The following is a 27,374-nucleotide window of genomic DNA, read 5'->3' as shown; positions in this document are numbered from 1 at the left end:
GGTTTAACTCACCTCCAGAAACAAAAGACACCTTAACTGCTGTCGAGACGATGTGAGCTTAGCGATTCAATTAATGATAATGGATTCACTACCTGGCATGCTTTGCCTGCCTTCTCTCTGTGCCTAATTGCTGTTAAATGGTTTCCGGTGGTTTTCTCGGCGGGACACCCGAGTTGTTTTTGGTTAAAAGTCAGGGGTTTTAGTCAAACAGAACACATCGCTTCCGTGCATTCCTGCTGAACGGTGTTACAAGCTGATTCAGTTTCACGTTGATCCGAACTTCTACTTGAGCATACAAGGTATGGTTTAAATGATTTACGCAGCAATGTGTTAAAACACATTTTAAATAATCCACCGGAAAAAATCTCGAGCACTGTGTATTATTTTTTCTAATTTTTTGAGAATTTCATTAAATTTAAATAAAGAAACTGACGAAAAATTTATTAGGATCAGTCCATTTAGAGTCAGAAGGGGCGTTTTACCATAATCATTGATTCAGTAAAATGCACCTCACGCGGAAAAGAATGAAACAGCTCCGAGAAAAGTAACGTCTTGTGATCTTATAGTTCACAGTTTTTGAAGGACACCTGTGAATCAAAAACTTATCTTGTGAATTCTTCTCATTTCCCATCAGCAAATCATGATGTTGAGTCTGATCACTCTATGTGCCTTATCCTGCCTCGTTCTGGGTCAGGAGATGGGGTTTCCCCTCGAGACTGATGAATTGGCCAGGAAAGGTAAGTTATCCTGATGTTTTTTTTTTAGAGGTTGTAAGTTATCTTCCCTGACATTCGCAATGAACCATGCTCTTGATCTGGTGTGCATGCACTTTACGTTCTGGTGTTAAAAAAAATTGTGTAACTACTGGACTTCTCCCTTTTTGTTTTTGTTTGTTCTTGTAACAACCTATATATACTGAATTTTTGTAGATTGCCTGTGATATAGCCCTTCCAAATATAACACATTCATACGATCCTTTGGATCAGTTCCTCGAAGTCAATTTTGACACGTCAGAATTTGACACGGCTTACATTTGGATGCCCAGGGATAAACCTGTGGACTTATAACAAGTGTTACGAAAAGGCGAATCTTTCACATTATACTGTTCGTAGGCTTAACGCCTTAAGCTAGGCTGTCTTTTTAAATTTTAACTAGCTTTGAGGAATGTGCTGTAGACACCAATTTCTGACATAAACGTACTTCACCCTTATACTTTTCCTCTATCCCTCAGAAATACGCAAATCTGGTTTAAAGAGTGTGCTCATTCCCGAAACTGCGAATCTTCGGCAACAGTACCTGAACTCCGTGGCGACTGCAGAGGAGACCCCGTGCAACTTACCGACAACGTCACAGTTGAGAGAATGTGCAACTTGTGTCAAAAGGAGATGTTTGGATAGGTAACTTGTTTTATTTCTTGTCTTTAGTTATCAGAATGAAGTTGTTCTAATTACATAACAGTAGCGTAACAGGCAATTCAAGCAGCCCATAATGAATGTGTATTAAAAAATTAATAAAAAGTTTTGATCGATTTTCTTTAAAATATGTCACTGTGGTAAAACATATAAACTGAATTTGCCTAAAAGTGGTGGTATGATTAAATAACAAAGATAGAAATAGCTACAATTTTGAAAAGTTTAAGTTACTTGATACTTTAGCTCTTCTAAAAATCAACTAGAGGCCATATTTCACCAGTTACGGGTAACCATTTGCAAATTATCACACTGTCGTCAATGCTCTGGTTTTACTACCTATAGTAATGTAATCTACAAATTCTGTCTTGTGTGTGACATGTTTAGTGACAATAAAAGACATTTCACTTTCTATCGAACATCCTACGTATTTGAGTGAAGTCTAAGGCTTGCTGAACATCGTACTTATTTCTTTTTTTTTTAATGATAGAGCCGAGCACATATGCTCAACAAACCGTTATTTCGATGCCAAGCGCCAGATTGAAACGTTCATCAATGAAGAGTTACCTGCCCATGTCTATCCTGACATCGTTGATCTGTCCGCTGATGACGCTTTATCAGAGTATGACGCATTCGTCGTGGAATATCAGTCAGTTAGACGTAAGTGGAAACAATGTTAGGGTCTATACACTATTATAACTATTCTGATGATAATAACTGTCAGAATACTGTGTTCAAATTCAATAAGAACAAATTCTCCAGTTCAGGCCAGATTTCATTTTTTGGACAACTTCGACCTCCGTAATTACAATGATAGAAGACATTTGGCTATATCTAGGGCCAACCAACTATCATAACCATTCTGATAATAATAATGAAGTGAACGCATGGCAGGATAATTTCTCGTGCATTCAGTAATAATATTAAAGACCTAATGCCACCTCCACGTAATTTTTATTGTTTACGTTAATTTTCTTTCTTAAATCGTCATGTCGCCACGATATGGCAGAAATGTTGCCCATGGGCCCTTAAGCCATAACCATTCATTCATTCATACCAGAATATGCCCAGAAAGCTGGTAGAATCACTGTTATGAGACTTGTGAAAGACGTGTCTAAATGCTGTAAAACTGCAGCCTTGTGGTAACCTGGTTTTGAGATGTAACCTTTACAAACAATCAGAAAAGTTTAGTTCCATTCGCCTATCATGGCTTTCTCATACTATTGCGTGGATAAACCTACCATATAGACGTTATGCTGTCGGCACTGATCGTTTTGTACTTGAAGTTAACAGTGAGCGTCACTGTGATTTGGTGAAACCGTTCTTAGATCGACTAGACCAAATACATGAGCGATAAAACTGCATAGCACATTAACAGAAGCTATACATAGGGTGCACTATACTTCAATCTTCTCTCCACAATTCAGTTTTAAGTATTTCAAATAGAAGGGCATTCATTTTTCAAACAAAGAATTTTTTTTTTAATCTTTGTGAATACTAATCTGGTTGTATTCTGTTGCATTCAGAGGTTGGTTAACGAATACAGCTCCAAGAAGTTCCTTATGGATATACAACTTCTTGTAGCCTCATTAACTGATGTGTTCATTGGCCAGATAATAGTACAAATTAACATACAACTTCATTTGTCATACGACAAGAAAGGCGTCACAGTAAAACTTATGATATTTCCTTGTTAGTGAAGAAGTCACATGCGTACTTTGTACATTTATAGCGTGGGATTGAATGATCCGTAGAATTTATTCTTATAAGTCCTATAAGTGTACTTATTACTAATATATGTGAATTTTGTTCATTTAGGAAAGCGAGCCTCTCAGGTAAAACCGCCATTTTGTCCTGAACTGAGATTGAATGCCTCAGCTTGCGCCTTCTTCATGCCGGAGTGCCCATGCAAACCAGGTAAGTCATTAACATAACAATCCCTTGCTGAGTATGAGATACTTTGTTCTTCCGTTTATGCGTCAGACCAGAGTACTTAATATAAACTTTATAAATCACAAATGCATAGTCATATTTATACTACTTTGATTAGAAATCACATTTTGCAGTGAACGGTAATAATTGATCGTTAGCCATCCTGACTGAATGAATGAGTGAATTAAGGAATGCATGATTGATATCAATATTACAGCTGTGGCAATCACATTCCAGAACAAAAGAAAGGCTTTCGATATGAAAATGACCAAATGTAAAATGAAACGAAAGACAGACGCAAACATTCAAAATCAGCTAAAAACAGAAGTCCGCTGAAAGTCAAAAGACATGTTTTAAACATAGTTTTTTTTTTGATTGGTGTTTTACGCCGTACTCAAGAATATTTCACTTATACGACGGCGGCCAGCATTATGGTGGGTGTAAACCGGGCACAGCCCGGGGGAAACCCACGACCATCCGCAGGTTGCTGGCAGACCTTCCCACGTACGGCCGGAGAGGAAGCCAGTTTAAACATAGTAAAATATGGTAGGATTATGTATGTGGTATTGGGCAAGGATCACATACAAAAATTATTATAAAATTATAAACCTCGACATCACCAGAAACCAGTTAGTAAACTCAACTAGAACACTTTGACGCCGTACCTAGAATCACGTGATACACGCTCGGTAGCAAGGCCGAGTTATGCGTGAATACCGAATATGGCATCTCGTTAAGACCTTTGGTTTTTTCCAGACCCATTAGAAGTATATGAATTCAAACCGATAACACATACCCCACCGTGAATAAATTCTGGGGGAAAAATGAGAATCTCGAAACCATCGGCTACCTATCTGTTTACATTGTCGTGACTCATTCCAATTTTGTGTTTTGTTATTTTAGTTTGTTTTGCCTACGCTGAGGCGTTGGAAGCTAAATCTCTATTTCAAGACGCCGTGCCCGCATTTCTTACTGGATACAACGTTGAGATGGTAAGTAAAGCACCACACATGTAATCTTAGAATTTCATATATGTATACTGCGAGAATATTGAACCACATTTACGGATAAACCTATTGATGCTTTCTGGTTTAAAAGTCATACATCAGTATGCGACCATTACACTCAGTACGCGAAAACCATGTTGACGATTCAGACAACCATAGTTAATGTTTGGATGTTGGTAAAGCTTATAATGCACGCTGTGGCTGCCTCTGAGCGCGGTATGGTTTGCTTCGGTCAGTGCTTTCCTGGAATTAATGGTTTATTCAACAAAGCTTTTCGGCCTTACTTAACCGAGTGTTGTACTTTAACGAGACTATACAGGAATGTTTTCCCAAAAAAATCGATGAACGGATGTCTAGTTAGTTTAAAATAGCCCAAATAACTGTCTTTCACAAAAGATGATCCTCGTCTGTGCGCGTGTTAGCATTCAAAATAGAAAATTAAATATGTAAACTTTATGTATTGAAATATGAAGAAAACTTGATTTCAATAGTGACAATGAATTTTTTGCCAATAACTTCTGGTATAGCCTCTTTAACTATCTAGACCAGAATCGAGATATGTGTGTTCCTTTGAACATACATTCATAAATGTATTTAACTTTGATAAGTTGTTTGCACATGCATTACTGTGTAACGTTACCTTATTTTCTCTACATTTCAGGTTAAAATGGATTTGACAACGTTCAATGCAACAGCAGGGGGTTTTACTCTAACAAAAGTACGAGTTACCATGGCCGGGGAAACGTACGAGTTCTGCGCAGATCAACCGATGCTTCCGTACTCCACAGACAACACGGGACGTTTAATAGCTGAACAATCACTCAGAGAATTCTACAGCAAACATCCCACCAATAGAAGACGCTGAGGAATTCTTTACAGGATTTTATGTGAAAGTTTGGAGTCGAATAACACTGATGGAATTCGAGCCTTTAGCTTTATTCCTGTTAAGATACCTCTCATTGGTGTTGGGAATGTTGGGATGTGATTTTGAAAAAAAAAAACCCAAAAAACATAGGCGTGATGATTTGAAAGCTGTGTCCTCACAGGAGTATTATAAGCCGTATATTATCTCTTTCCTTGTTTCGAAAGGCTATGTGTATTGATGGAGAAAGGAGTACAGAAAAAGAAAACGAGATTTAGGAAAAAGTAAGAGGATGTGCGTATTGGTTCCCACATGGATACAACTGTGTTGGTAAAATTGACAAAAAAAAACTTGTGCTACTCAAAAGTGAATATTTGTGATGCTATACTTGCAGTGTGTTATGTATGTGATATTAAATATGGCACAGTGAATGTATTTCCGATGTGAACAAATTACACTTTTCCATTCGCAGAACAGGGTTGGTCTTATATTCATGGCCATATCAGTGAATTTTGAGGGTGCTTCGTGAATAATATATCCGAAAGAAAGTTTGTGACCTGTTTGAAAACCATTATGAACGGTGACAGTCACATAATACGGTTTGTTTAAGAAGGTCTGCTGACCATGTTTCACTGAAAGTGAACCATAGTCTTCAAACTCAAAACTCCATCCCCATCAACGAATTTAGTAAAAATTGGCCCGTATTCACCCTCCTGATTCTCCGGGCTGCGTCCGTCCAGTCTCGTCCCAGCAGGACCCCTCAAAGCCGACCAAATCGGCATAAACTAAAGACTAAAATGAAGACAAGCGGATAAAAATGAATGAAAAATGTTTAAAATCAAATGAAACCAGCGTAAAATGTAGGACAACCGCCATAAACAAAGGTAATACGTCGAAGATTTAATTATTTATTTGATTGGTGTTTTATGACGTACTCAAAAATATTTCACTTATACGACGGCGGCAAACATTATGATGGGATTAAACCGGGCTGAGCCCAGGGGAAACCCACGACCATACGCAGGTTGTCGCCAGACCAATACGTCGAAGAGCCTGGCATGAATATATGCTTGGGAATTTACATCTCAGTAATTTTCAAGTCACATTTCGACGAGGCGTCATTAGTTGCGTGTGGCAGGGACAGTCAATGCCGTCAAAGGGCTGCTGTCACATAAGTATCATGCCGAAGGAACAAGACACCCCACCCTGTCAGTTTATACTGACACCGTGGCCAAAGGAGTTAGCACGCCAGCGCGGCGTAATGACCCAGGAACCTCTCACCAATGCGGTCGCTGTGAGTTCAAGTCCCGCTCTCGCTAGCTTTCTCTCCAACGGCACATGGAAAGGTCTAAAAGCAACCTGCGGATGGTCCCGGGTTTTCCCCGGGCTCTGGGTGTAATATTGAGCGTAATATTCTTCAGGACGCCGCAAAACTTCAATCGAATAAAAAATAAATATACTGATATCTGATACCAGTTACTGCCAAGTATGGTAGGACGTAGTTGATGTATACATTTTATGTCTGGTGTCGGATGTCGTGTCACTACTTCCCCCAGCATTATCTCAGCATAAATTACATCAAGGATGAAGCCATTCATCTTCAGCAGTCCGATTAATATTATATGTTGGTGATATGTCTTCTTTCCCGACAAAAATCCTCTGGATATCCCCGTACTGGTCATCGCTTTCGCCGAGGTCACTTTCACCTGCCTCGGCATCTCGTTCGCCACTTATATATTCATCTGTCGCTTCTGCGTCGTTACTTTAAAGTTCCTCACCTTTGTCTGCCTAGGAACCACTGTCATTTCCAGGTTCATTGTCGCATCTCACAGTGTGTCATTGTCTCTCAAGTCTTTCTCCCAATCAATGTTGATGGATTTTGACAAAGTCAGCGACAATTCTTTTATTTCTTGTTCATAATCAAGAACGTTTTCTTGAGGAAGTTGACGTGTAGAGTTCAATTGTTTTTAAATCCCCGCTTGCGTGTAACCGTATCTGCATTCAATACTGCTGTGATTTTCTTGTTGGCATTTAGGTTACCATTATGTCGAAGACACAGCTGGTCAATTCACCAACCTGCAGTATACTGATGGTATACTGATGGATAACAGGATCTGAGTCTATGCTTCGAAAAACGCATTCGTACACCAGCCGTCAACAAATTAGGATTTTCCAGGTCAACAATCGCAAGACCAATTCTCAAAAGGACACAGAACACCAAAGATGTCAGAAAGTATATGGAGTGCAATGTTGGGTCGGAATCATGCAAAGAGAAGTTTTCATTGATTTTGGAAAGCCGTAAGTTATACATATATATGTTCTAGGCGAGTGAGTGAAATCAGTATTCAACTCGTGCACCATGCTAGTATACAAGTTGTCGATGATAAAATAAGTATCTCAGTTGGGCTTTGATTACAACTGTTCATATATCCAACGTGGGGATCTAATTCAACACGATGAGTATAAAGCCCCTAGCACAGGGCTAAGCGAAATAAAGCCAATCAAGAAGCAGAATGCCGGAGATTCTGGACGCTCTGTCTACATTTACTTACAAGAGAATTATACTCATTGCAAACCTTTGAAACTTGAAGTGAAGGCCTTTAAAGTCTGTTATCGTACAATATATAATATCATTCTTACGTGAACTTTGTGTTGTTATAGCTTGCTTTAAAACTGTCTGTGTGTTTTGAGCGTTCTCATTATATCGACGACCATATACAATCTCCATGTTTAAACAAGACACAAATTTCGCCGAAGGAATCGTCACACGCTTATATGAATATCCTGACACTGTCATACTAAGCTTGGCAGAAGCAAACGAGTATTAAGGCAATGTGAAAAAGTTATGTGTCATTTCTTCTTATAAATGAGATATAATCAAAAATTTTAGTACCAATCAACTAATACCGGGAACATTACGGCGAATGACAGATTATACAAATTTATCATTGCACTTTCAGTGCAAAACACAAGATCTATTTACTGTATGTGAAGTTTAGCCTAAACAGACTATGTGTTACTTAGTTACTTAGTTACTTCAGACGTTCTGCCTACATGTAGTCTCAAAGTCGTTGGGAGTTTTTTCGTGTACAGAGCTACATGTACCGAGGAATGTAGACAATTTATTTCTTTTACTTGAGTGGCGTTGCATAGTTGGCTAGTGGGAAGGGGGGCGTTTCTTTTCTTATTGTAATGATGCTCCATTCCATAGATTTACTACTGTGGAAGAGGTGTCTGATAAAATTAAGACTTTAAAACTGGGTAAATGTAGTGGGCCTGACAGTTTGAGCTCTGAGCACCTAAAGTATGGTGGTCCTGAAGTTGCACATCATCTCACACTCTGTATTAATGCACTTATGGCGCATTCTTGTCTCCCCAAGGAACTTACTGATGTTTACATTTCGCCAGTAATTAAGAGTAAGTCTGGAAATATAACTTCCTCCGACAATTATCGACCTATTGCTGTCGCTACTACTATCTCGAAACTTATCGAAGGCCTTATTTTAGAAAAATGTCGTAACTTCTTCGACACCTCAGATTTTCAGTTTGGTTTTAAAGCTAATAGATCCACCGATCAATGCATTTTTGTGTTAAAAGAAGCTATCAACTACTATTGCTCTAATGGCAGCCCTGTTTTTGTTTGTTTCCTTGATGCCAGTAAGGCTTTCGATCGCGTAAATCACTGGTGCTTACTGCAAAAACTGATTGATCGTAATGTACCTCCATGTATTATAAAGTTTCTCGAAGTATGGTTTAATACCCAAGAGTTCAGTATTAAATGGGGATCGTCCATATCAAGCCCTTTCCGTATCATAAACGGAGTTAGGCAAGGGGGGATTTTATCACCTACTCTGTTTAACCTATACCTCCATGAACTGGACGTTGCTCTGTCCGATAGTTGTGTTGGATGTAATGTTGGAGGTATATTTATCAATCACCTTATCTACGCCGATGATATGTGTATAATCTGCCCGTCTGCAAAAGCAATGCAAGCTCTCTTTAAAGTATGTGAAGAGTATGCTCTTTCCCATGACATAATTTTTAATACCCGTAAGACTGTGTGTTTGGTTATTAAACCTAAAACGTATAAAGATTTCAATCCCCCGCCTTTGTACCTTAATGAAAGATTGTTATCTTATGTCCAATCGTATACTTACCTTGGGCACATTATTACTGACAATTTGTCTGATGATGCGGACATTCTGTCTCAGAAAAGAAAGCTCTGTATTAGAGCCAACATGTTGATACGTAAGTTTAGTTCTTGTACTCAGCTTGTTAAAGTACAACTTTTTCGTAGTTTTTGTTGCAATATATACTGTTGTCAGCTTTGGTGTACTTTTCTGAAAAAGGTTATAAGCTCATTACGGGTCACTTACAATAATGCATTTAGATGGTTAATGTGTTTCAGGCGCGATTGTAGTGCCAGTTTTATGTTCTGCATTAATGGTGTACCGTCCTTTGGTGAATTACTGCGCAGGTCAGTGTATTGTTTCAGACGGAGACTTATGTTTACTGACAATTCCATCGTAATAAAACTCCTGAATAGTGACGCCAGTATAACATCTCGGCTTCAGGAGAGGTGGTCAGTTTTACTATACTGATGTGAAGTCGGTATATGTCGCCAATGTTATGTGTATATAATTAATTTTTTTTTTTTTTTTTTTTTTTTTCTTTCTTTTTCTTTGTATGTGTGTATTTGTCTTTTTTTATATGGACAATTCAGTCTGAAATAAAGCTCTATCTATCTATCTATCTATCTATTAACACAAAGTGAACATTTCTTGTTTTTTTTGGAGAATGTTTCTAGCAAATCTATATTGTAACCACGGCATCAGCTTACCTTTTTTACATCAATGACATATACCATTAATCAATGTGCTGAACTTGTCAAATTCCATACTGAGGGTTTATCGGATCCACGGCTGAGTAAGTGGTCGTCTCAAGACGTGCAAACATTGATTAATGGGGGACCTCTGTCTTGCCGCCTGTGGGATTTAAGCTAACGGACTTTGACAAGGCGATGACAGGTGCATTAACGGAGCTGACGTGTGTTATCAGTATAGGTGATGTTTTCAGTTTTCACGCACTTCTTTATCCCATGAAACATGTCAATTTCTACAACTACTGAGCCAAAGTGGATTTTATAAATGCAGTTAGGCACCCTACCTTATCATTTATCATTGTGGGAAGCAATATGAAAAGGTACAGCATAGAGAGTCAAAGCAGAGCAGCGATGGGCGTGTGATAGTTGGGAAATGGTCGCACATATAAACGGGGAAATCCCACCTGTTGTCAGTTAACCTTACTGTTTTATTCTTTGTTCTGTGTAAATGCTTTATTAGAAGCAAATTACGCGCCCGTAGCACCATGCCTTAGACAAAAGTAAGAAAAAAGGGAGAGAAGTGCTACTTGCAATTAATTAGACATAACTGGTTTAGAATTACTCAAAACTCTGTGTTATTATCACATTTAACATACAATCACATTAGTACAATGTACGGAGACCAGACCTCTGGAAATCCTAGCCCACCATCAGAATCCAGGAAAATGCAGGGGTATGACACATTTACACACTTATGACACATTTACACACCTCAGCTACTCGCCTCTGACTGGATGAGTAGACATAGCAAGGTCATATATATGATGATTACGGTTTACCAAATATCATTGTCGAGTCCATAAACTGTTTAATTCGAAACAATTCTGATTATAAATGTTATACCAATAACATAGAAGACTATGCGCATACCTTTGATGAGAGAAGGTAATATGTTTCTTTTTAACAAACTGCTTAACTTTAGCAATCAAGGCGCAACCGAGATACGTGTCTTGTTATCGACAACATTCTAGCATGATACACGATTTGAACACTAATTTCACTCAGTCGCCTGGAACATACCTTGAGTCTTTCCAGCATCGCCGAAAACTGTTGATTCCTTCTCTTTGTATGATTCCGTCCTGTGTTCGTACTTCATATACTTTCTTAGTTCTTTTTTTTGGGTTTGTTATACGTCGCTTTGGGAATTGGCCTTGCAATTATTGACCCTCATCATCCATATTGGTTGACGACTGGTATACAGATGTCTGTTTTGACGCATAGATTTAGCATCTGTGTAAAATTTATAAATGTCACAGCATTAATTCGGGGACTCCGTGGCTCAGTCGGTTAGCGCGCTAGCGCAGCATAATGACCCGCGAGTCACTCACCAATGCTGTCGCTGTGAGTTCAAGTCCAGCTCATGCTGGCTTCCTCTCCGGTCGTACGTGGGAAGATCTGTCAGCAACCTGCGGATGGTCGTGGGTTTCTCCCGGGCTCTGCCCGGTTTCCTAACACCGTAATGCTGGCCGCCGTAGTATAAGTGAAATATTCTTAAGCACAGCGTAAAACACCAATCAAATAAATAAATACAGCATTAATTACATTTTGGACGCTTATTCAAGAATTATGACGCAGAATGCATTTTGTGGTGATCTTTGGTGAACTTTTAATAGTGTTTGCCTAAACCGTTTCACTCTTGACAGGTATATTTTGTTAATATGCTGACCGTTTAAATTTCTAGACATCTGGAAAGCCAATGAATGTTTAACTGCAAAAAAGTTCCTTTCTAAAATTCATCTCTACTAGGTATATTTCTGACGATATTACAATTTTCCACAAAGAAAGACGTTAATATAACACCTTTTTATACAATATTAACCACGCTACATGTGTCTTTAAAAAGATTTTAGGAAATTGTAAATGATTTGTGATGTTCTGAACAAGTTATTTCACACGAGATTCACGAGTGTTTTACAATGACGACCGTGAACGAGGGGGTTAACTTTTTTTTAGCACGCCACCAATGGTTGCTGTGAGTTCAAGTCCCGCTCATGCTGGCTCCCTCTCCGGCCGAACCTGGGAAGGTCTTCCAACCACCTGGCTTTGCCCGGTTTCCTCCCACCATAATGCTGGCCGTCGCCGTATGAGTGAAATATTCTTGAGGACGGCGTAAAACATCAATCAAATAAATAAATAAATAAATAACAACTCTCTTGTATTTAGTGAATATTATTTGAACAATTGCTAATTTCACGGCCGCCTGAATGGAGGCGTGTATTATCCCTGTTCCAAAACCGGGTATGAAGGAAACTGATCCGTCTGGTCACCTTTACATAGCTCTGACACGTGTTGTGGCGTACAACATAGTGAAACCAGAGCAGCGTAAATATGTGATAGATGGCAAATGGTCACACGTAACCGGTAAAATACGGCCTTTTGTAAATTTCCTCAGTTAGGGTTTTTATTCTGGATATTTCAGGTTAAACTGGGATGTTAAGTAGATGTTTAAAATTGTAAGTAAAATTGTAAGTTCACACTCAAAGCCCAAGCCAGTATTAAACATTAATTGTAGTAAAATAATTAAAAAAAATAGTTAATAGTTACTAATTAAACCAGGGGTCCATTTCCATTTGCTCATATTGTTTTTATTTTATACCAGAGTGCTCAAACAAATGAAATGTAGCACTGAAACAAAATAGTACAGTCCACAACAATATCGCGTTGAGAGTAACAGCAGAGGCGTGTGATAGCTGGAAAATGGTCGCCCGTAGCGGGTGAAATTCGACCTCTTGTCATGTACATAGTAGGAACATACACGTCCCATATAGCACCAAGACTTAAGAAGAATAAGGTGAATTAGTCGAAATTTATTAGATGTTACTGGTTTAGAATTAGTCAAAATACTGTGTTGGCAAACTGTCACACGTAGTCGGTGAAAGAAGGCCTCTTGTCAATTTACCTCAGTTAGGGCTTTATTCTGACTGTTCATGTAAATGCTTAAGTAGTAGCGTAAAACACACCCCTGGCACAATGGCTTATGCAAAATAAAGTAAACAAAAACAATACGGTAATGTTAACTGCAATTTATCAGACACCACAGGTAATTATAACGAAAGACGTACAGCATCGAGGGTAAAACCAGAGTAGCGACGACAGTGTGATAGCTGGCAAGTGGTCACACGTAACCGGTGAAACCATAGCCGCGACGACAGTGTGATAGCTGGCAAATGGTCACACGTAACCGGTGAATTACAGCCTCTTGTAAGTTTACCTCAGTTAGGGATTTATCCTCAAGACTCCAAATCTCACAATGATGCGGTCTTCACATTTACCAAACAGTAATATGAAATCAATACAAAGGGACCAGGCCTCGGGGAGTCATAGTCCACCTCAAGGAATAGTATTGGCGATTACACTCTTAAACCGATGTCAGCAAGTCCTTAAGAGCAACATTAAAACAAGACACATGAACCTCATACCTCAATTTCTAAACGTTTAATCCATAGCTGTACACGTGCGAGTTTGAAACAAAGCTGTTAGCAACTCTAAATGAACGTCTCGGTTAAAGTTGTAGGGTTGGGTATAAAAACCAGACGGGTCACACATTATTAATAGCTGCCTATTAAGCAGCAAAATGGGACATTTCATTTCTAGCATTTCTCTTTGATGCTTTCAACTGATAAATGCTTATTTTCCTAAAACCTTAGAAAACATTGTGACAGCGACGTTTTCACTTATTATGGAGATGTTATGCGTTCCTTTAAATACACTTCCGAACCTGTTAAACTGTCAGTATCCTGCCATCAAAAAGAAAAACTGATCCTCTTCTTCAGGCACGTTTGAAGTTTTTTGTGTTATTGACCGCTTAGTGCAGGTTTATACGTAGTATCCTATCGAAGTGTGTTTAGTCCTTTCGCAAAAGGCCTAAAAAATAAAATGTCTGCCAAGGACGGCATTTTTTGGTAAATAGATATAAAAAAGTATAAATCTTGGTGGCGAAAATCGTGAAATACGGCCATTTGTCCATTTACGTCAGGGTTTAATTGTATTTTTATATAAGGGCTAAAATAACAAAAAATTATACGCCCGATAGCACCGTGCAGTGATCTTGATTGCGATTTTGCAACTACCTCTGGGGTCGAGATGGCCGGGACGGTTAACGTGCCAGCGAAGCGCCATTACCCAAAAGCCACTAACTAATGCTGTCGGTTTGGGTCCAGCTCATGCTGGCTGCCTCTTAGGCCGTAGGTGGGAAGGTCTGCCAGCTATCTGCAAATGATTGTGGTCTTCTCAGAGGCTCTGCCTGGTTTCCTCCTTGTTCGCCCGGTCATCGGACGCTAAACGTATGATTAGGTAAAGTAACCAACTGGATATTCGTTTGAATATATAGCGCTAAACCAAAATCGTAGGTTAAGGCTTAAGCCATAATGTGTCTTCGTACCGTATAGAATTTAATCGTTGAGTTAAAACTGTTTAATCTGTGAATTCGTATCAGGTTTAATCGTTGAGTTATAATTCCATAGTATTTATAAGCACATAGGCAAGTATAAGTCATGCATGTTGGCTTTGTTTCAGGATTAATCTTCTACTCTAGTCCAGGTATGTAAATATATATGCAAAGAATAACAAAAGTGGCGTACGACATGCTACTTATTCTGTGGCAGGTACGCTTTCATCAGAATTGCACCAGGCAATGCATTTCTAATAAATTCCATTTCACTAAGGTACCGTGTGAAAATTCCTGACTAAATTTGTGAAGCCCGGTTTGTACCTGATTAACCGCCCTTTGAAAGACAGCGTCACATGTTAGATGGATTTACATTTTGTGTTAACCTCTAGCAGCATATTCTCCCGTAAAAATAGTGCAAAGGAACAGACCTTGGGCATGCTTTTCCTACCAGCAGAATGGTGGTTCATGCAGGAATACAATATAAAAGACTGTCTCGCGGAGTGCAAAACCAGATCAGAGACGACAGTGTTCTCTTGTAGTATGAGCTCCTTACATATTAACGGGAAAGACGTAATCGTCCATTACTACTGAATCACAGTTTGCTCGGTTAATGTCTGTGACGCTCATTTTTGAACTGTGTCTGATACCGCTTAACTTGGGGCTAGGGGCCGTAAAGGCAGCCATGCTCATTACAAGTGCATGATGCCTTTATGAACAGTTGCAATCAAAGCGCGACTGAAATACCTTGTTTAATTGTTATTTGACCTGGAATTTGAACTTTGATATGGAATTCATGCTTGGAATGTCCACTGTCTGCCCGGCAGCATTGAAAGCTGATGACCGGTTCTCCCTTCTGTGTTACATAGCTTTGTCTTTGGGAGCTAGTGTTAAACGTTCTTTTTTTTTTTTTGGAAAAAGAATCTTGCGATTATAGACTTGGAACGCCCATTACGGACTACGAATGGTATACAAATGTCGGACATTACACTTATATTTATAGTGAAATGTGGGTTTACCTAGTTACGGTTTTATTCCAAGTGTGCATGTAATGTGAAGTAACACATACCCCCTCCCCATCCCTCTGCTCCGTCAAAACCATTGCTTACCCAGAAGTAGATAAAAGTACATTGGGCAATATGTGAACTGATTGAAAATAAAAAGCTTCCAAAATAGAATAATGGGTTATTTACATTCTCGCATTCTTTTGCCATGCGGTAGACGCAATAGTCCACGTTAGAGACAATCAGTTTTTGAGTATAGTAAAGAACAGTGGTAGTTAATGTGTGTTTTCAGTTAATGTGTGTTTTCAGTTAATGTGTGTTTTCAGTCATGTGACAATTGTTGTGAAACTGCTATAGCCTTTTCAGATAGCGGTGGGATACTTGTTTTTAATCTTGCCGCAACATTTACATCTATCAAGGCAGAGGATATTCATTTACACTATAGCATATGAAAGCATTCACAAAAATGGAATAAACAGACGTGATGTTGAATTACATATTTCATGTCAAGGCTACAGAACCATAAAATTTCACCACACCCAGTAAAAACCAGTTTTATTACTGAAATTAGCATCACAATCTTTTAATACATACATTGTAACGGGAGTTAACTAAAAGTAGATGTAGCCAGGAGCTTTAAATGTCGGAAAGCCATACCAATGTGTCAAGTAAAGAACGTAATTCATAACACCTTCTAAAGAAAAACACGTTCATTCTCTCCATGTCACGACGGGGAGCCTAATTTTGGTGTGACGCCACCAGAAGTGCCAAGTCGGAGGCCAAGTTAATGTCAGCGAAGTATGGGCCATGCTAAATCGCAATAACAATATGCTACCGATTGTATAGCTGAATCAGGAATGGCTTGAGGCAGTTGCACAGAGACAATATGATATATGGCGAGGTGTTCTACTCGTATGCTCGTGGACAACAGCACCAATGTATCACTCCAATTAAGTTGTCTTTCGAATGTTCCAGACCACAACTTATCCTGATAAATCGCCATATTTGATCTTATAACTGAACCAATCATCTGTGCGTAAGTTTTCTGGTTATCGGCTACAAGCTTGCTGATAAATGTATTCGTCCATGAAAGTTGACTTTTCCACAATGCTGTTGTCCGCACGATTTGGCGCCCCTGTCTTTCTGAATAAATAGAAACCGTCTTGCCAAGTTAGATATTACTAAAGGCGTATGCGAGAAGAAATCTTATTTATAGTATGAAATGGTTTCTTTTGAGTATTTCGAGATCGTTGACGTATTGTATTCATGTATAAACCAAAACTCTACTGTTGACTCGCCGCTTGGCACCGTTTTCATGTGATTATTTGTGATGACAGTCCAATAATTCTAGACAAGTGACGTCTGAAATATTACAAATGACATGTTTTGCAGTTTTTGCTGCAGCCATATTGTGATGGGAGAGCGTGTAAATTAATACTGCATACGTGTTTACATAAACAGAATACAACCTTAATTGAGGTATCGGTCCGTCTATAGGTTGCAGAGCTAAGTCTTGTTCCCGTAAATCTGGCTCTAGAAGAGTACGGCCACCGGCGATTTTGTATGTCTAGCGGTGTGGGCACCAGTGAAGTTAATTTTGTTTCGGTCACCGCCGGGTCAACCAGTAAATGGGAACACTGGCCGTAGGTCACCGTTTAACCACATTGCAACGGTATTGTTTATTTCTGGCAAAACAATCACAGCATTTGTCGTCCGCTTATAAAATAACAACAGCTTCAGTGTCAAGGATCTAGGAATAAACCAGCTTGATTACGGAAAGTTGACGGAAGCTACACGAGCGTATCCAGCAGTCTGTGATACAGCTCTTCTAAAGTACCGACACTAACAACAAAATACTAATGCTCTGGCTGCAAAGCGTTAATTACCACCTTACTTATTGGCTAAATCGCTACGATACCGACAGATCGAAGCCGCCCCAAGTATTTAGCAAGGCTCAGAAGGTCATGCAGACACTGGACGCAACAAAGTTCAGATGTAAAACTTTAATGGGAATGTATGCGATGGCTGGTCACCTACATTCAAGTTCAATATACCAAAAGTAAATATATTAAAATTTTATTCCACCTGTTCAAAATTTCTCCACCAATTTGTATATCAATCTGTGTCGAGGAGCTACCGTCTTGTTCTTTTCGAACAAATACAAAACTGATGGTAAACATGTTCAGATCTAAGTACAATTTTTATATGCTGAATGCTGGTCCAAAATATTTCAGATATTGTTTGCAGTGTTAGAAACAGTGTTATAAAATGCGCCAGTCACACTGGTGACATTCGACTGTCAACTTTTACTTCACTCCTGTATTTACTCAGAAAGTTTGGGGATGATATTCCCATCATCCGACGTTCCCATTCGTTACAATGGATTTTCAGTTCGCCGCCTTAACATCCTCTTGTTTGAAGGGAAATAATTGCGGAGATAAACAGTGGTCCCGAGGTCAGCTGTGTTTATGCCAGCTTTTCTTGGTCGTCGAAATATAGGTATTGAGGAACAGTTAGAATAAAAACCTGATGTATTTATTTATTTATTTATTTGATTGGTGTTTTACGCCGTACTCAAGAATATTTCACTTATACGACGGCGGCCAACATTATGGTGGGAGGAAACCGGGCCGAGCCCGGGGGAAACCAAGGTAAATTGACACTAGCCATATTTCACCGGTTACGTGTGACCATTTACCATCAATCACGCTGTCGTCTCCGCTATGTTTTTTCTCTCTATGCTGTATGTTTTTATTTATATTGTATTCCTACATGAAGCAGGGCTCTACTAGTCGTCCCTTTGCATTGTTTTTTGTTGCGATTGTATGTTAAATGTGATGGCAACACACCATTTTGAGTAATTCTAGGCCAGACTTGGCTGAAGTAAGTTGATTGATTTATTTATTTGATTGGTGTTTTACGCAGTACTCAAAAATATTTCACTTCTACGAAGGCGGCCAGCAATATGGTATGATTGATGTGAAACTGAATGAAATTATTGAATAATTAATTTAAATTAAATTAAATAGGTGACTACAGTTGTATGTTAATGATCGTGGTTATACCAGCTTACTCCTCCATTACAGTGACACTGCTATAAGTAAATTATAATAAAAAAAATCACAGTGAAATAAATAAATAGTGTTCAATGTACTAAGTCATTTATTGCCAACAGTCATACAATAACAGCGCTGTCTGAACGCGCAATTAACTCCGGAACAGAGTGTTTACCTTCAGGAATACGTCCTTAAAGGATTAGTATCCAAATTAAGCTACTTGCCTTAGCATAAAGGTTGTAACCTGCTTAACAGTATATACCAGGAGTGCCTCAGAGAAAGGTAACAATGACTTTAAATCCACCCAAACCAATAGATTTACTACCCTAGCCGATCTCCAGCCGGCCGCTCAGCGGGTGACGTCAAGCTCAGCGGTTGACGTCATAAATGGCCAACCCAAGTCCAGCTGGAAGGGTGGCTTTAATCCTCTTTTGTTTGCTCTGGTGTTGCTAATCTGGACCAGAGATTATAACCATGGGGGACGGATTATCACCATGTAAGATTGCTTTCGCACCTACCCAGAGCAGTAAGAAATATCACTTGTTTTCGCATTTTTAATGAGTAGGTTTAATCAACAACAAGTATTCAACCCCATTCGTTAATTCTTGATTAACGCAGTCAAGCAATACGATTAGTTTCGGAGTTTTTGAGTTTTGGGGTTTAATCGTTCTCTTTAGCCGGTCAGAAACCGCTAGCCTTGCCGTAGCCATCACGGCCACTGCGTTGTTGCACGCAGTTCACAATTTCCTGGAAGCTCATCTGGTAGCATGATTGTTTGTGGACTATTTGACATCGATGTTAAATCTGTCAAGCGCAACACTTTTTGATTTAGAAGAACAATACTTATAAGAAGAGTTACTCATTGTACGTTTTCGTTGACACCTACAGCCTGTTTCTGTTCCTCTCCTGTACTACTCCCGGAGGAATAAGTGAACGATTATGGATTAATACCGCGATTTCTGGAGAGGGAATCCTGTTTGTCTACAGTCGAGAGCTTCTAATGCACGACTACAGCATCGAGGTCCATCTTTTGTGGGGCAGAGATTCTTTGGTCAAGTTTTTGGATTGCTGTTCTAAGTCTGTTGTCAACTAAACCAAGCTAAGCAAACTAGGCAAGAGGCATGTTTGTTTTAATCCATTAGGGAAGGACTGCATCAGCGTCATTATCCTTGAAACATCTTTGCTTTACTTCTGGGAGAGAGTACGCGCAATAATTTCATCTGTAAAAAGCGAGCATCATGAGATCTATCAAACAACGTTTTGGGTGGAACGCTCTGGAAGTAGCTCATGTATCCCTGTAAAGTCTACAAGTGAGAGTTACATGTTAAGCACATTTGGATAGTACAGCTATGGTGAAAATACTACTTAACTAGCACTCATGTTGCATTTTTTGTAATTTGTCCGTGTTCAAATTCTGAACCCAATCCTTTCGCGATATGAACAATTCAGAGTCTTCATGGCTGCTCCATTTGCATAGCAGTGTCTTCATCAACGAATGATGTACCCATTAAGAAATAATTTTCTTTAGGGTCTATTCAGTTAATGCATTTATGGCTCTATACAAGTATGTCTGTGCATTTTAATGTACATGTAATAGGTGAGTAGACTGTATTTATCAAGTGGCCAAAACTTTAAGTGACCTCACTGTTCAATAGGGTCAGGAATGGCCACTGAAGTATTCATCGTTTAAATTTACTAGGTTGTGTAAAGTATTTCGGCTGACATACACTTCATAATAGCGTTTATTTCTTTTCGTTTTGTCTAACTTCAAAGTAGACATTTACACTCTGCAAAGAGCATTACGGATTAATTTAGTCATTAATCTTAGTGTTTGGCGGAACTTTCAATTACCAGTATTCTTGATGGAACGTTTGTAATGACATTGTAATTTTTAGCGTTGTATATCACAGGTAAGGAAATGACTGGAACGTTTACTAGCGTACACCAAATACAGACAAAAAGTGGACTGCTAAATTTTCCTTGTTCCATAAAAAGTACAAACCACCTTTTTAAATTGACCTTATTGTATTATTAACTGCGAGTCGACGATATATCGACGTTTCTCTTGCTTTTTGTAAGGTGATTTTTCATTTTATCAAAACATGTGATAAAATTAACGATGCAGAAACGCTATCATGTCTTAATTTACTTTTACTGACTCTATAAATGTTAGTATCAATTAAGTTAATATCATGTCTGGCTCATGGACTAAGAGTAACTGTGTGGACTTGGCAGAGGAAATGGAGCATCCATCTTTCCTCTTGACAACCTTATACCCGAAACTGTCTGCGTATTCTCCCAAAAGGTGATATTTACAACGTATGACTCAGACTGCACACTATCCACCTCAGACATCTTCATGTTGGTACCTGCAATGTACATGACGAAGCTCTTACTGGGATTACTTCCAGACAGACAAACCAATTGTCTGACCACCATTGCATGGACAAGCAGGGCTCGATTGAACGTAAGTCGGTAAGGATTAGATGACAGTGCCCAAAACACATGTGTAAGAGAGTGGTCAACACACTGGTCCTGATATTGCGAGTGAGTGAGTGCTTGGGCTTTAACGGTTTAACGATGACGGAATCCTTAGAGTGCATGTAATGTGCTTCCTTGTTGCAGGAAGCACATTACATGCTTCCCTTACCGAAGGCAAGTAAGCCGCGCCACGACACTGATATGGGTTAACCTGAACGCCAAACGAAAAAATTACAACTTCCTGTTTTAAGGTCAGCAGTGACTCGACCCAGGATAGATCCTGGATCTACCGCTCCCGAAGCGGACACTCTACTAACTGTGCTACCAGGGCCGGTTCTGGTATTGCTATTTGCTGTAGTAAATTACACTTTCCACTTATGCCATTCTCCATTCCATTACAGTAATTTTGAAGCATATAGTTTTAATCCCCACATCATTAAATGACAATCAAGCGTCTTTCCCACCACACTTTTTTCCTTTATGGTGATCTATTTTGGGCGAAATTTATCATTCTCTAATTACATTTGATTTTTTTACATTTATATACACCAAGAATAGATCAAATTGTTGTCTTTTCGTAAATATCAGAATCGTTCCTGTACTTTTTATAAGCTAAAATGATATGTTAACGAGTTTACCCGCTTTGTAATATAATTAAAGATGTACAACATAGAGAGTAATACCAAAAAGATCAGGAGGCGTATTACCATTTTTGAACGGTAACGCGTGCACAGACGAGGGGGCTATTTTGTTAAAGGTAATTGTTTCGGCCATTCTAAAATAAGACCAAATAACTTAAAAGCTACAGGTTACGAAGACCAGATCCACCAGCCCGTAGCAGCGAGACAGTCACATTTCTTACATTTCTACAGAACAATTTATGGAAGCAAACAATTTTCATGTGGGCCCTTGGCCTGCAAATTCGCCCTTTTTACCACCTATTAAGTGCGTTTGTGGCGATATGGACCTGCACTTGAGACGGCAGCGAGTCCAGCCCCAAAACGTTAATGCAATGGCTACAGACCTAACTAGTCTAGGCGGAGATTCCGCAAACATTCCTTTTGTCGTTGTAGCTCTTGTAACAACACAGGACGGATATAAACCCGCTATCTCGCTCTCTAATAAGGACCTCTAATAAGGGCACGAACCCCTCGCTTGTAACTCATTGGAAAGTGTTTATTCATGCACCATGGATAGAAAAGAAGACATGTATTGGAAATTGGCCTTATTGACCTGGAACTTTCTTATTGGTTGACGGCTAGTACACGAATGTCTGTTTCGACGTATGGATTTGAAAATGGAAGAACAATATATTTATCTCTATGCACAGATTGATACTTACTTTGTTGATTGAATACATATGAGGTTACAGTTTGTCGTTTTCACGAAATCATTGTGTTTGCCAGGCCGTAAATTTGTCATTTAATAGCATGGAAATACACACAGATTTTCGCGAAAAAAAAAATTCATTATATTACTGTCCACATCTCGCCAAGCCATGATTTTTCTTTTCTTTATCATACATTAAATTGTAATAGCTCCATGTATCAACAAACATCAACAAAAACCTGAGAAAAACAAAGCATTGTTAATGTAGCTGAATGTGGTTCAAGACTGATAAGTGAATACAATCGCATTTACTTCATTCCATTCTAAATAACCATCGATTCAAATGCCAGTCATTTTCCCACTGACATGCCTTTATTTCAAAAAGTAGGAACAAAATGAACCAAGTTCCATGCGATAACTCATGTTTATTGTGCATTTAACTCGCGTTAGCAAGATTGTCTACAAAAACAAGTGTATAAAACCACTACAGGAAGTGATTTTTTTATTTTAATGACAACATAATTTGTCAATGAATGGGTTGAGATGTTACATTAATGGCTCTGTCGATAAAAGAGAGCAGTGTAATGGGTTAAACACCACTGTCGTGTCACATCGTTTTTTGGCGTTGACGATTGGTTGGCAAGAGAAAACGAATTCCATAAAAACTAAATGTCAAAGATCAAATCTTGGTTTTTCTTTTTGTGGCTTGTTAAATCTCAGCCTGAAAGAAGGCAGCTAGAAGGCAGAAGAGGGAATAGGCAGCTACGAAAGATTGGTCATAAACGCCGTGCTCGAGAATTTTTCCCGTGTATACGGGAGCAGCCAGGTTTATGTATGTAGGAAACCAAAGTAAATCACCGACCTTCAGCAGTTACCTGACAAAGCATTTGACTTACAGCCGCAGCGAACACAACGAGTTGAATTCATTGGTCAAGGGACAATGGAATTAAGTAAAGGTGTTTATTGTGAGGTTTTCCTTCTGAATTGTTTACCAATCTAATAACAGGACAACACATGTGAAATTAAAATCGTCGGTTTAAAATGTCTGGAATTTCGGTTGTAATTCCTCAGGATATTTATGTAAAAGAGAAAAATTTACTGCGAATAAACGATAATGGCAAATGGTCGCAGGTAACCTGTAAAATCAGATGTCCGGTTAATTTACCTCAAGCTGTCCAGATCTAAATACAAGAAACAAAAATATACATTGTTTTGTTTTTTTTTTCAATGGTAGCAGTGTTACTGTCAAACAAACTTCTCGTTGGAATCGGCTTTCTGGAAAAAGTCAGATGGCAATCCGTAAAGCTGAATACCCGCTTATCTGTGGTTAATGAAATCCTTGTGGTACTTGAACTTTGTTGAAAATCCTTGATCAAATTTTTGCTGTTACCAGTTCTTAAAAGTGCTTTTTGAAGAGCAAATATCATGGTGCATTACGTTTGAAATGAGCCGATAAATATGCTACTCAAAATCTTGGTTTAGAATCATCTCATGATCGATTGTTTACGTGTAGTACTTAAACTTAACGTTTTGAAAATACATGAGTATTAGGTCCTTTAAAAACCTTTTGTTTTAGGGTGGAAACCATGGAGCAGAATGCTCTGTTCTTACTGAGACTATATCTGTGAATCGACGACGTACACCTCGCCTAAGTTTGCCTCCTGTCTGAAACTGTGAAATCCACAGGGGTTCGAACGTGTCTATTACCTTACGTGAATAATATAAAAAAGTTCAGCAAATAATAACTTTATACTTACGGTATCAGCAGTTTACTCAAAGAACAGTTTACTCAAAGAAAGTATCTAAGATTAATTAAGAAAATAAAACACGTCTATGACAACAAATGTGGAGTAAACCTGCTCTGAACATCGAGGTTATAGAAGCAGAAACAGAAAGTTACGTTCTTGATCGCTCTTTTGGATCATTAGTACCCAGGAATATTTCACTTGTGCATCTGTGACAAGCATTATGGTACGAGTAAATCGGACACAGCCTTGGAAAAAAACATGACCAACAGCAGGCTGCTGACCTTCCCGTGTATAAACGGAAAGGAAGCCAGCATAAGCTGAACTTAAACTCAGACGATTTGAATAATCGCATTGGTAAGAGGCTTTTAGAACATCGTGCTGCGCTAGGATGGTAATCTGTCGGGCACGATGGTGCTTACTCAAAAAAGAAGTAGCCACATGTTCCTAAACTGAACGACGCACTCTGAAAAGGTTTTGTAATTTATATAATTTTCACAGCTTAGCAGGTTATTTTATTTTTTCAAATTCTGGCTCTCTTGTGGAGCCTCTCTGGGGGCAGATCGATCGTTTCACCTGATATTGATAGTGTAGAAGAAAACATTGGTTAGATGACGATGGACAAGTCCCAATGGGGGAACTTTGCATGGCACGGTTGATGTATTTCAATATCTTGTATGATTACATGCTAATTTTCTTCTGCCCATGAGCGTGACCTCCGAAATGAAAGTGAAGAAATTCTTATGAGTGCGGAAATACAGAACGATTCACATCGGGTTATTTCGCCTGACAGGTATTATATAAATGCCTAGTTAAGCTATACTACAGCACCCTTCAAACAATCGATAAAGAGTGGGGATTTACGACTCTTAGGTTGTAGAATGTAGCATGTTATCGACGTGAGATTACTTCCTGTTTTTTTGTTCCTACGGTATACTACAATTGGTTAGAAATCTGAGCGTCAAGTTCCACTTTCGTATGCCACTCGAAAACTATCCCAATTCGACAATCCCAATACTCGAGTCCAAAACAACGCAAAACATCGGTTATATGGTAAAGTCGAACTTACCATCTTGCAAAGCCGCATTAGGGGAAGACAACTGAGTGTTCCTCAAGGTACGATATGCTACATTTTGTAACAATTCAAGATGGCATTCTAGGTTAAGGATGGAAGATATTGTTTCAACCCTGGATGTGTACGAAGGCTTTATCTCCAGAAGTAAAATCTGATACCCAAGGGAGCATGAATACTTAATTGGGCACCAACGATGCTTCTTGACTTCAAACACAGAAGTGAACAAGCAACCCTAAATACAATTTTATCAGACAATGTGTGTGTTACTAAAAAAAACCACTCGGTACATAACACAGCTGTAATAAAAACGGCAACATAAACTGTGAGTGACTACTAATTTTATTATATTTGGTGTTTATGTCGTTCTCAAAAATACTTCACTGATACGACGACGGTCAGCATTATGGTGGAAGGAATCCCTGCAAACGTGGGGAGGGGGACCCACAAGCATCCGCAGGATACTGCAGACCTTCTCACGTAAGTATGGAGAGGATTTCAGCATGTACTGGGCTTAACTCACAGCGACTGCATTGGTGAGAGGCTCCTCGGTTATTTTGCCTAGCTGGCACGCTAACCATCTCGGCCAGATTGCCGACTACTAGATTTTTGCGTCGACTCAGAGAAGAAGCAAATGAGACGGCCTTCATCGATTTATCGGATAACATTGCGTGAGGCAGAGATCTGGCATTCACAAGTCTGGCGAATGTTGATATGTTTTGGTTGACTGTCGTGACACTTTTCCGGAGGAGCCTATTCAGATGCCAAAATCATTTTACCCGTTTCACGTTTTCCCGCAGGACGACTTCAGTATTCATTTGATAAGAATGGGGTAGCTATTAAATCTATCAACTGTGTGACCCTCGGACAAAGGTGATGCTGTAACAGCGTAACATGTTAGTTCGAGTCCTAGTAGCATGAAAACTAATACAATAAATTCATGAAATCTGAAATCGCAGAAAGTAGACTGGAACCCACCTCTTTACCTTACAGAGGAATACTTCTCGATTGGATGAAATGTTACACCAATTTTGACATAATTACTTTGAACCACTTGGTTTGATGACATTCTCTGTATGTATATTCACAAACTAAAAAGTTTCACATCGAAATAATTTAGGCGTAAATCGAAACAGACTCAGAAGGTTTGGGTTAATGTTTTGTCGAGTCCGTACAACCATAGCGAGACGGTGTTTAAACAGCTGGAAGAGAATATCGATGGGTAAAGTGCGATATACAGCTGATAAAAGTTGACTGCCCTCAGTGATAATCATTATAGCCACTATCAGAGAGCCAGCGTATTCAAGTCCAAGCACAGTCTGGATTCTTACAAAAGATGTATTGATGAAAATCACCGGGTGCACTGTACATTGGTTTAATTAGGGGTACTGGCTATTTTAGAATCATTATCTTTTAAAAATAGTAGTTTTTAAAAATTAAAAACCAAAAAATAGTATATTGCCTGACTACCTTACTATGTTTGCTCTATTTATCTCTCTCAGCCTGGAAGAGTTGTCCAAGGATATTTACAAATCCCGTACCCAGGATACTGGTAGGGTTTAGGTAAAGCTCTTTGATGCGCCAAGATCAACATTTTGAAATTCTCAAAATGAACCGCAGTTCTGAAAAATGAAATGGTAAATTGTGTTTAAGAATAAGACAATAAAGCGGCTCTGATTTGAGTGTATTGCCATACAGATTGGCCCGGCGCTGATTTGAGTGCATGGCCATACAGATTGCCCCGGCGCTGATTTGAGTGCATGGTCATACACATTGCCCCGGTGCTGCTTTGAGAGCATGGCCATACAGATTGGCCCGGCGCTGATTTGAGTGCATGGCCATACAAATTGGCCCGGCCCTGATTTGAGTGCATGGTCATACAGATTGCCCCGGTGCTGCTTTGAGAGCATGGCCATACAGATTGCCCCGGCGCTGATTTGAGTGCATGGCCATACAGATTGCCCCGGCGCTGCTTTGAGAGCATGGCCATACAGATTGCCTCGACGCTGATTTGAGATAATGGCCATACAGATTGACCCAGCGCTGATTTGAATGCATGGCCATACAGATTGCCCCGGTGCTGATTTGAATGCATGGCCATACAGATTGCCTCGGTGCTGATTTGAGAGCATGGCCATGCAGATTGCCCTGGCGCTGATTTGAGAGCATGGCCGTACAGATTGACCCGGCGCTGCTTTGAATGCATGG

At 39.3% G+C, this 27,374-nt stretch overlaps 1 protein-coding gene across 1 annotated transcript in view; it reads left to right on the top strand.

Annotated features, from left to right (window-relative positions):
• Window positions 1–643: 643 nt before the first annotated feature.
• Window positions 644–27,374, top strand: part of LOC135463063 (neuronal acetylcholine receptor subunit alpha-10-like) — a 126,309-nt gene continuing 99,578 nt past the window's right edge. Inside the window, exons 1-6 of the mRNA XM_064740383.1 lie at window positions 644–737; window positions 1,232–1,397; window positions 1,900–2,069; window positions 3,228–3,326; window positions 4,245–4,333; window positions 5,010–5,148. Of these exons, the coding sequence (XP_064596453.1) occupies window positions 644–737; window positions 1,232–1,397; window positions 1,900–2,069; window positions 3,228–3,326; window positions 4,245–4,333; window positions 5,010–5,148 (757 nt within the window). The remainder of the gene's footprint in view (window positions 738–1,231; window positions 1,398–1,899; window positions 2,070–3,227; window positions 3,327–4,244; window positions 4,334–5,009; window positions 5,149–27,374) is intronic.

The sequence above is a fragment of the Liolophura sinensis genome, chromosome 2 (genome assembly GCF_032854445.1).
Source record: "Liolophura sinensis isolate JHLJ2023 chromosome 2, CUHK_Ljap_v2, whole genome shotgun sequence".
Taxonomy (NCBI): Eukaryota; Metazoa; Mollusca; class Polyplacophora; order Chitonida; family Chitonidae; genus Liolophura; species Liolophura sinensis.
The sequence above is the reverse complement of the archived record's forward strand: the minus strand, read 5'-3'. Positions and strand labels throughout refer to the sequence as shown.